Here is an 11,396-nt window from a genome sequence, read left to right as displayed (position 1 = left end):
ACACTTTTATGGGCTATAGTTCGCGGCATCGTGGTTACAAGTGCTTTAATAATACTACTAAGAGACTTATTATATCACGCCATGTGATTTTTTATGAAGGACGGTTTCCCTTTCGTGACACCCTTGGAAGTGTTGCCCCAATCTTACCAACCCAACCTTCCCTCCTAGGACCATCCCCACTACTTACATGGCTTCCACACCCTGCTGCCCCACAGCCACAGATGGCACCACCCCCACCTCATGGGAACCCCGACCATTCCTTATCAATCACCACCGTCTCATCCTCCCCACCCTATTGCCACTCCCACTCCCACTCCCTCAACCGCTAGTGTAGATTCCTCTCTACCTACAATTGACCTGGTAGTTGATCTACCTCTACAACCTCATCCCTTCCCTCGTCATCCAATGATCATCATTTCCCAAGATGGCACACGAAGATCGAAAGTTCTTGTTGCTGGCACCACCAACCCTCATCTCACCAAGTTTGAACATAGCCAACAAATTTCCCCAACGGAGAAATGCTATGGACAGTGAATTCACTGCCCTCTTAAAAAATGGCACCTGGACATTGGTTCCACATACCTCTTCTATGAATATTGTAGGGTGCAAATGGGTGTTCTGTATCAAACGCAAAACAAATGGTACAATTGATAGATACAAAGTCCGTCTTATTGCAAAGGGGCACAACCAACAATAGGGCTTGGATTACACCAAAACATTTAGCCTTGTTATTAAGCTCACTACGATCCGGTTGGTCCTCTCCATCGCTCTAGGATGCAGGCCTAACCCACATCATGAAGACCCCAATTCAAAATCATGCCCAAGATCCAGTTCAAGTCCTAGCATCAACTCTTGGTCGAAAAGAAAACTTAAAAGTTCCTACGACATCTTGACCATCCATTTACAATGAGATTCAACGGTTAAGATTACATATCGACTTAGAAAAACTCTAGACATTATTTTTCATTTTCTTGTTGGTTGTTCCAACTTCCAAGCACAAATACAATGTATTGATTCTTGTATCAAGGTGCATTGGTTATTGTTTTGAGGAGTTTTGATGCTATCTTGAAGAGTCTTCAAAAAAGTGGATGCCACATTATCATCCACTAGGGATCAAAAGATATGTCTATGCATGCACATTTACCATACTATAGCCAATAACATAAAATCTTTCATTTTCTAGAGTTTTTGATTCCCCATTTTGCCTTGGTTTGGCTAAAACTCGAAGACATGTGAGTAGGGAAACCAGAAATTTATCTAACCACAAAATTTAGGCCCACCGATCATGCCAAGAGGCAAAATAGGTAACCATGCAAGGAAATCTCTCCACACCCATGAAAGTACTTCAACTATTCATTTATTTCTTGTAAACCATAAACAATATATGATAAACTCAGCCATTCCAAACCAAATAATTTTTGAGTGAGTAATGATTTATTTGAATTTTTTTTATATAATATTACGCACGTTGGCATTGATGGACATTAGGTTGGTGATTGAGAATTAAACCAAATTTGTTTTGGATGAAAAATAATAAAAATAGAATATCTTCATCACAGAGCACATAAATATTTTGGCAACCATAGTTCTCCATGGTGGCTAAAATATGTTTAAAACTGTTTCTTTAAAATCCCATCAATGTGTCATGAATCTGAAGGCCCCCAAATGGCTTTACAATTGTCAAACCCACCAAACAGGGACACTGCAATTATTATCTTTTGTATATGTTTTAAGTAAGGGTGGCATTCTATGGAGATCAAAAGTAAGGGAGAATGTTCTCTGTGCCACAGCGTAGCCTACGCCCAGGCACATGGGCAATCTATACAGGGGGTAGGGTGATCATTGCGTCCACCCCCATGTGCGCAATGATGGGCATTGGTAGATGGCCATTGGTAGATGGAACGGAAGGGCTCCACACATCCAAAAAAATAAGATCCAAAGGAGCTGACTGGCCTACTCAATGAGTGGATTGTGAGTTTCTTGTCAAAACAAAAAAAAGGGAAAAATGAGTCAGTCTAAGAGCATGGCTCTTGCACCCCAAAATAGGCGCCCTACCCCCAGAAAGGTGAAAATCCCACCCTTTTGACGCTTTTGTGCGTGTTCTCATTGGCTCCCGTGTTAGTGCAAGGGCCACGCTCTCAAATAGAAAATCCTCCCCCTCCCACACCCCCATCCCAAAAAAAGGGTTCTCTAAGCTATTGGGGCACGGTACTCTGTACACTATCATCTTTATCTCTTTCACGTCACATGAAATGACCTCATTGGCCTATTATGGATAAATACATCGTTGTCGTATCTTTGCTTAGGGAACCTTCCTTAAGAAGGGGAGAAAATTCCATACTATGAAATAAGGGAAAAGTTCTTTGAGCAAATGGCATAGAGAGTGCATCAATCACGAAATGATTTAAACATAGAAGGTAGAGAGAACATTTCAAGTGATGAGAGAGAGAGAGTGGCTGCTAGTTTCGCTATCAGCTTAAGAACCATTCACAATATAACAAAACGAGGAAAAAGAATGTTGCCTAGTCACATTGCTCGAGTGTGCAAAATTACTACTTCGCCCACTATAAAATAAAAAATCACACTTATGGGTGACTTTAATGAGCTACTTTGCCAAGATGATAAGCTTGGGGGGCAGCCGGTATCCAACCCAACTTTTACCCCCTCCCTCAAAGCCATCATGACTGACCTAACTCTTGAGAATATCAACTTACCCGACTCCCCATACACTTGGACAAACAAACAAAAACCACCAAAACTGATTAAAGAATGCCTGGACCGGGCCATTGCTTCCCCAAGCTAGTTAGTAAATTCTCCAAAAGCAACCCTTCGAAAACTATCCCCAGTTGGATCCGATCATAACCCAATTCTTCTTAACACCTCAACCCAGACAAAATCCTACAAGAAATTGTTCCACTTCCAATATGCCTGGACCCACCATCCTGATTTCAGTACTTTCTGCTCCCAAACTTGGAAAATGTTGCAGCCCACAAACCTTCACAATAAACTCACAAACCTTAGTTTCTCTCTAGCCAAATGGAACAGGGAGACTTTTGGAAATATTAATTCTCTACAAGCGAGGTACTTAAGCCATTTAGCCATCATAGAAGATAACCCTAACTTGCTTAAGGATCCTGAGGGCTCGGAATTGATTTTACAAAGACTTAAGTGGATATTCGATGCTGAAGAAGCTTTCTGGCTCCAAAAATCTAGACAAGCCTATATCCATGATGGGGACAAAAACACAAAATATTACCACTCCATGACTAAATTCCACCTCAGGAAGAGACAAATTTTTGCTCTCAAGGATGAGAAGGGAGAATGCACTAATGATCCCATCGTAATGGCAAAAGATTTTACTGAACACCTGTCCAAGATTTATACCACTTCAAAACCACTTGATACCTCATTTGTGGAATGCCTTTTCCCCAGAATCCTTGATCCTATTAACTCAAATATTGCTATGCTCCCAACAAAAATTGAAATTCAAACGGCTGTTTTCAGCATTGGTAGCTTTAAGGCCCCAGGACCTGATGGATACCAAGCCTGCTTCTTCCAAACATTTTGGGATCTCATCTCTGAAGACGTCCTCCATTTTGTCCATAATTTTTTCAACACTGGAAACCTACCTGAAGGATACAACCCTACCCTTCTTTGTATGATCCCTAAAACTGAGCATGCCAATTCTGCATCAAACTTCAGGCCCATTAGCCTCTGCAATGTTTCCTACAAAATCATTACTAAACTGTGATGGCTAATCGTTTCAAGCATTACCTCCCCAGGGTCATCTCTCCTAACCAGGCTACTTTTATTCAAGGAAGACAAATCACTAACAATATTATTATTGCCCAAGAGATTTTTCATTTCCTAAAAAAGAAAAGAACTGGTCGAGGGGGATTTGTGGCTTTGAAACTAGATATGTCCAAGGCCTATGATAGGGTGGAATGGGTCATGATCACTAAGATCCTCCAGTTTCTTAGTTTCCCTGATAAATGGACAAACTTAGTTAGATCCATTATTAGTACAACCTCCTTCTCTTTCAAAATAAATGGAAGCCCATTTGGTCACCTCATGCCTTCTAGGGGACTGAGATAGGGGTGCCCCCTCAGTCCCTATCTTTTCCTCCTAACCATGGAAGTTCTCTCCCGTCTGCTTGGTGCTGTGTGGGACACTGGAGCCTTTAGAGGAATTAAAGTTGCTAGAAATGCCCCTGAAATCACACATCTTCTTTTTGCTGATGACACCTTTATTTTCTATCGGAACTTAGAGGAAGACATACTGACCATTAAAGCTACTCTTGAACTCTTTTCTGATCTGACTGACCAAGAAATAAATTTCTCTAAGAGCGAGCTCTTCTTTAGTAAAAATACTAGCCCTGCAGTGAAGCGAAGAACCTGCAGATTACTGGGCATGAAGGAAATGGCTGAAAATTCCCTTTACCTAGGCACCAAGCTCTTCCACCATAAATCTAAGGTGAAGGAATTGGAACCCCTGGTCCAACGAGTTAAATCCAAACTAGGGTTTTGGAAAGCTAATTGCCTAACCTATGCTGGTAGAAGTGTGTTAGTACAATCTGATCTGGCTTCCATACCAACTTATCAAATGTCTTGTCTTTTGTTCCCACAAAAAATTTGTGCCCACAAAAAATTTGTGCTTCCCTTGACTCAATCTCTTTGAATTTCTGGAACAACAACCCACCAAACAGACATAAAGCTTACCTAATTGGATGGGATAAAATTTGTAACCCCAAATCCATGGGGGATCTGAGGTTCCGCAAATCCCACATCCACAACAAGTCCCTTATCACTAAACTAGGTTGGCGACTGATAAATGAAAATGATTCCTTATGGGCTAAGGTTCTAAAAGCTAAATATTTTTCCAATACCTCCATTTTCAACCCAAAAGTAGCAATGAAAAAAGGAACTTGGACTTCGAACAGTATTGCTTCGGTGCTACCTGACCTCAAAAAAATGGTATGGAAGAGAATTGGGAACGGTAGGACAACCAACTGTTGGTTCGACCCGTGGGTACCAACAATACCGGGCCGTTGTATTCCTCCATGTTTTCACAACTAATCCTTCAGCTTGGTAAAGGATCTAACTCTTAATTATAGGTGGAACTATGATGCCCTTGCACGATTTCTACCAAATCATCTGAATTTTGAAATTCCAAAGTTAAATCTATCTGAGTCTGGGGACCAAGATGCTCCCTAACAAAAGATGGCAGCTTCTCTACCTGAAATGCTGCAAACCTCTTATATCCACTATAGTAATCCAAGCCCCTTGAAACCAAATGGTGGCGCTTTTTCTGGAAATTAAATATTCATCCGAAGTTTAAATTGTTTTTTTGGCGTGTATTGCATGCAGGTTTACCTGTCAAGAGTACTTTCTCAAAGTGGACATCGATCGAGCCTACATGTGTTTTCTGTGGTGCTCATGATGAATCCCACTGGCATCTCTTTCTATCTTGTGAATGGACTAAGCATATCTGGGCCTGCGGACCCCTCGGACTCAGAACTGAGCACCTAAGTTCTTGTTTGGCACATCTTTGTGCCACCATCCTCCAATCCAAGACCTTTGATAAACCGACTACCAGATGGTTTTTTTCAGTTTTTATTATTACCTGCTACTTCATTTGGAATGTAAGAAATAAAGTTATCCATATGGTGGAGGCACCCAACCCCATCATTGTACTCAAACTTGTTACCAAATGGATTCATGATCTCCAGTTAAAACCACCACTTGTGCACAACCCCCCTCTTGACAATAGTGTGCGTATAACTCATGAATTTGACACAACTAACAGCATCCATAGAATGAACTCACCTATTTTGTGTTGTGCTGGTCTTTCTGAACCAAATGTAGGCCTAGTAGGATGGGCTTACTGCATTTTGCCAGACAACCAGAATGTTCTAATATCTTCAGGGTTTGCACCTTCAACTGATGACATGCAGGTTGAACTAAATGGAATCTTACAAGGCTGGAAACATGCTACAATGGATGGACTCCAACTAAAAGAGATTTGGATCACTAACCAGAGTCTATATGACCTTAATTTTGACTACTATTGCCAAGCAAAACTTACCTATACCATGGCACCTAATACCTACCTTTTTTGAACTAGCAGAACAAACATCAAACTTTATAAATGTACAGTTTAAACCAAACAATAACATATGGACTAATAGACTACGTTCCCTTGCCTCTTTCTCTATAACAAACAGGACTATAATGCCCCCTTTCTTATATGATGTAAATATGTTTTTCTCTATCTAATGGTAATATAAGTATGTTTCCCATCAAAAAATAAAAAATCACATCCACATTGATCTCCATCAGTCTCATTGGTCCCTACACTGGTCACACGATCAGACAATGATTTCTTGCCCAACATTAGAGAAGATTATTCCCCACACTACCGGTGTGAGGAATCTCATATGCCACCAAAAATAATGTCTCCAACAGGCCCACATGGTAAAATAGAATGGGAGAGCGTTCTTTATGTGAGAGTGTAGCCCTTGTGTATGTCAATGGGAGATTGGGAGTGCACACAAAGGCATCAATAATATTTCCGTTTTTCATGGGGTGGGACAGTCATTTCACCCCCTCCGTATATAGGCACAGCACACGCTCCCCCATTGAGCTATTTTTCCAAAAAACAATTTGTCAATACATATCCACACTGTCGGCGTGGGGTTTTTTCCCAACCATATACACGTCTCCTCTTCAGCATTGAGTCATCCATCACCAAACAAATGTCATATTTCTGTGCATCACTGAGCCTCGTCCGTTCTCCTCTCCCTCTATTCTCCATTTCTCCTCCTCGGAGCTGCAGTCGAATCCAAACCAGGAACAAACCTTAATGCCATAAATTGTTGGGACGTCTCTTTCTGCATTTCCGCTCTCGAAACAAAGTTGATCCCAAAAGAAGCTTCTTCGCTTCAAAATCAATTACCTAGATCCCAATATACACTCAAAACAGTTCCTCTGTTTCGAATCAAATCCATTTTTTTTCATGGATCTTGCACCGGAGCAGTTGCAGGACCTAACCTACACAGAAATCCTTAAAGAATCAGTTTCGATTCCAAAATCATCTTTAAAGACCTTTTCCTGTATAATCCTCACCCTGATTTTCCCTCTCTCCTTCGCCATCTTAGCCCATTCCCTCTTCACCAATCCTCTCCTCAAACAAATCGATAGCCAGTCCCCTTCAAACCCTAAACTCCCTCAAGAGTGGACTCGCCTCCTAATTTTCCAGTTCTGCTATCTTATCTTCCTCTTCGCCTTCTCTCTCCTCTCCACCGCTGCCGTCGTTTTCACCGTTGCCTCTATCTACACCTCCAAGCCCGTCTCTTTCACTTCCACCATCTCTGCAATCCCTCGTGTCTTCAAACGCCTCTTCATCACCTTCCTATGGGTTTCTCTGCTTATGGTCGTCTACGACATTGCCTTCATTATCTCTCTTCTCGCTCTCATCATCGCCGTCGATACTAATAGCCTGTTTCTCTACTTGTTCTCCCTCATTGCGGTTTTCACGCTCTTTCTTGTAGTTCACGTCTACATTACAGCTCTATGGCACCTCGCCAGTGTCGTGTCGGTTCTCGAACCGGTTTACGGGATTGCTGCGATGAGGAAGAGTAAGGAGTTGTTGAAGGGGAAGACCCAGATGGCTGCAGTGTTTGTTTTCGGATATTTGTCGATTTGTGGGGCGATTGGTGGCGTTTTCGGATCGATTGTGGTTCATGGTGGCGAGGATTATGGAGTCTTTGCTAGGATTGTGGTTGGTGGATTCTTGGTTGGTTTGTTGGTTCTCGTGAATTTAATAGGATTGTTGGTGCAGAGTGTGTTTTATTATGTTTGCAAGAGCTATCATCACCAGGGGATCGATAAGAGTGCTTTGCATGATCATCTTGGTGGCTATCTCGGCGAGTATGTACCGCTGAAGAGTAGTATTCAGATGGAGAGTATGGAAATCTGAGTGAGGGAGGGGAAATGTATGAGTAGTCCAATCAAATCAATTGTGTAAAGAAATATCTTTTTGGTTAGTGTCTGTTTTTTAAGGATTCTAATCTCTGCTTTCAATAAAGACTGAAGGTATTGTTCACATCCTTTTTTCCAGTAGTTTGTTACTGGTCTGCTTTTGGTTTTGTGATGTGATGATTACTTTAGATTCCTTTAATGATGTGTATTCTGGCTAGTTAAAGTGAGATCTTTTTTTTTTTCATTAGTTCACTCTGGCAGTTTGGTAAATGTCATGCATTCAGCAGTGTCTCCCATCATCTTTCCTCTCTAATTACAGTTTATATGATATTCTGTGTTTGGTTTATTTTTTCCAGGGACTCTAGTGTTAGGCCTTTGGACTTGGAGTATTGGATTGAACACTTTTTCATGTTAAGTTCTATTTCTTTGGTTTACCAGTTGTTATTTTGTTTCTAGAGTGGGTGTGAATTTTGTTGGATTATTTGTTGAATTTTGCAAATTTGAAGCCAAGAAACTTCAGGGATTAATGTATATGAGTTATGTATCCATAGAAGAGTTGGATTATTTCTTGTGAAGAGGAATGTGAAGGAATCTACATACTTTATCCATTGTTCTTGTTTTATCTATAGTTCTTCACATGAGAGAACATACTTAAGTATTGGCTTTATTGTTTCCCATCTTCTCCAGTTCTTTGCATGGATATGCGCTTCGTGACAATGTGGATAATGAGAGACTTATTATTAGTGTAATACACACAATGTATCTCTCTTCTCTTAGAAGCAGGATTTCTGTTTTGGTGATATGGATCTTTATCTTGGTCCAACATTGTTAAATGAGGAAATAAGGTTTGTATGCTGAAACCTAGGGGTTGGGCTTAGTTGAGTCAAGTTGAGAAATATGGTGATACATTGATAACTGATCTTTTGGGAATTAGTTGCTTTCGGGTTTTATACTTTAACTGATGAATTTTTAACCATATAGTGGAGGGAGATGCAGTGTGAAGCTTGAAATTATTAATTAAAATGCCGAATAAAACTTGTTCCATCTTTCCTGTAGTTACCAGGGACCAGCAGAGTTTGGGAAAGAAATGTCAAACCAATATTTGTGCAGCTACATATCTTCTACAGATTAAAGTGAGAAAACTCCTCTAAACCTCAGAATAACATTCGTGGTATCTATAACAGCAAGCCCCCGGTTACTCTCTCTAATGACAGCAACTATCCTGGCAGCAGCTTGACGTAGATCTTGTTGGCTATAGGAATAATTCTTCTCCATAATTTCACTGGAATTTACGTGTTGGCAATCCGTTTGTTGGAGCAACTACTGGCAAAGTTGTATGAGATTGGAGGAACTCCCTGGGCAAGATACAAGAGTTTGAAGCAGGAGTTAGATGGGAGTGTTTATGGTAAGTTTTTTCCTTTCTTCTGAGCCATGCAACCCTGAGGTATCATGTTTCTGGTCGAGAGGTCTGGTGCAGAGTGTGCCTTTGAAGGTTTGCTTCTTCATATGTTTAATGATGCAAGAAAAGTTGGTTGGCCAGTGGCTTCAAGAATCTTTAGGTTTTTTTGTGTGAGATTTGTTGAGTAATTGGCCAGACAACAGTTGTTGCATTGTGCTTTCACAGGCATGTTTGGCAGGTAGAGTGATCCCATTGATCAAGGCAAAAATTAGTGATGTCAGTGGTTGAGGAGTTGCTAATTGCATGGGACTTGGTCTATGTCACATAGGGTAAACTGGTCTGGAAGATGCTGGCATTGGCAATGTTGAAATATTTGGAAGGATAGGAGTAGGAGGATTTCCCAAAGGAAGGTGGAAAGATGATGGAAGTGAATGATTTTGCAGTAGGTTTCTGTGTTGCTGATTTTCAAGGAAATTAATTGTAACAAACTATTGATCCATAATTAGGCAATAGGTTCTTCTTTGCACTGCACATAAGAAGTTAAAATCATATTATCTGTATCTATAGGCATTTCCCCTTGGTACTTTCAGCTGTCATTTGTTTGCATCCATTTTCAAATTTTGAACTTGGTTGGTGGATATTCAAGCTTTATTTCGTGGTAAACTCCATTTTGGGCCGAAACTTGAATTGTGAACAGAGGAGCTTGGGTGATACTTATCACCAAATTGTGAATGGTGATATACGAGGGTCTAATCCACCATGGATGGTGATATATAAGGGTCTAACAAACTACCAACGAAACTCAAATTTGGTATTTACCAATTAATGGTAATGACCAAATAGAAAGCTTATATTTAAGGTTCCCAAAAGATGGTTTCATGAGAGCTGGCACTAGAAAACGGAAACACCTTCTATAGATCAAGCTCATTCCATTGCTTCAGATTGGTTGCAGAATGTGGTCTAAAGGGGAAAAATAGAGGACACAAGCAAGTTGTTCTGCCAGCTTAACCCGTGAATAGATACAAATGTATCAAATATATTAGTTATTGTGGTTATGATGAAACATCAAAATTGTTTTGAAAGAACAAAGAAAGTCCCACAATAATTAAAAGTTCTACTTGCAATTCCTAATCCTTCAAATATAGAGATTAGAGAGAGACCAAGAGTGGGGAAAAAAAAATAAGATGAGTTGAGTTGAGTCGGAGTTGAACCAAAACCATAGGCACCACATTTTGTGCTCGGAAGGAACTTAAAGTATTAAGGACTTGCCAAGGGCCTCCATGGACCAGTCTCAGGCTTTCTCCTTGAGGATCAGTCTTTCAACCAGCTTGTGACATCCGGTTGGTAAGAAGCAGATGCTCTGAGCCATATAAGTTCAAACAGTAATATAGTATCCATATAATTTAACGGTCTAAGATTGTGAAACATTAGTAATGATATTCCCAGTGTCATGCACCATGCAAGACAGTGTCTTGTTAGATATTGCTCCGTTTACTTAGATTAAGTAATCATATATAAGTAAGATGCGCCAAAATTTCCTAACAAATTAGCGCGATTATTTTTTATTGGGTAATTTAATTTCCTTTTAAGGTAAATTATTATTGTCACAAAAATTTATTATTTTTCAAATGTCGCAAGGTATCTATCTATTCTGCCACATGGATAGATGATATATCCATTTTGACTGTTGGATAGAGGGACGTGGTCTAGATTACAGGTCAAATTTCAGATTCTAATTCAATCAAATACTCCCTTCTGTATTGGAAGTTGGTACACATCCCGTGTATGTCCATGCATGAATATTAGTACTCTAGACATTAGTGTGCCCTCTCCCATCTCCAAACGGATTAGGGGAAAAAAATAGACGATTCAGATTTGTCTTCTGATTATCGAAAATATCACCTCCCATTGTTACATTGATAACTACCCTAATTTTAAATATGTAAACTGAAACACGTAGATATTTCAAAGGACTAGTTCCTCTTCTACTTGATGAGGGCATGATTTGATTTTTGAGT

The 11,396-nt window shown here is 40.2% G+C and overlaps 1 protein-coding gene across 1 annotated transcript; it reads left to right on the top strand.

Annotated features, from left to right (window-relative positions):
• Nucleotides 1-6,949: 6,949 nt before the first annotated feature.
• LOC122640860 lies at nt 6,950-8,103 on the top strand. Its single transcript, XM_043834122.1, has one exon. The coding sequence runs from the start codon at nt 7,015-7,017 to the stop codon at nt 7,975-7,977; it is 963 nt and encodes a 320-aa protein (XP_043690057.1). The 5' UTR covers nt 6,950-7,014; the 3' UTR covers nt 7,978-8,103.
• Nucleotides 8,104-11,396: the final 3,293 nt, after the last annotated feature.

This window comes from Telopea speciosissima, chromosome 9 (genome assembly GCF_018873765.1).
Source record: "Telopea speciosissima isolate NSW1024214 ecotype Mountain lineage chromosome 9, Tspe_v1, whole genome shotgun sequence".
NCBI classification, from domain to species: domain Eukaryota; kingdom Viridiplantae; phylum Streptophyta; class Magnoliopsida; order Proteales; family Proteaceae; genus Telopea; species Telopea speciosissima.
The sequence above is the reverse complement of the archived record's forward strand: the minus strand, read 5'-3'. Positions and strand labels throughout refer to the sequence as shown.

Bases quoted from the DNA above. Each gene is read 5' to 3' on its own strand.
- LOC122640860 (XM_043834122.1), top strand. From the start codon at position 7,015: ATGGATCTTGCACCGGAGCAGTTGCAGGACCTAACCTACACAGAAATC.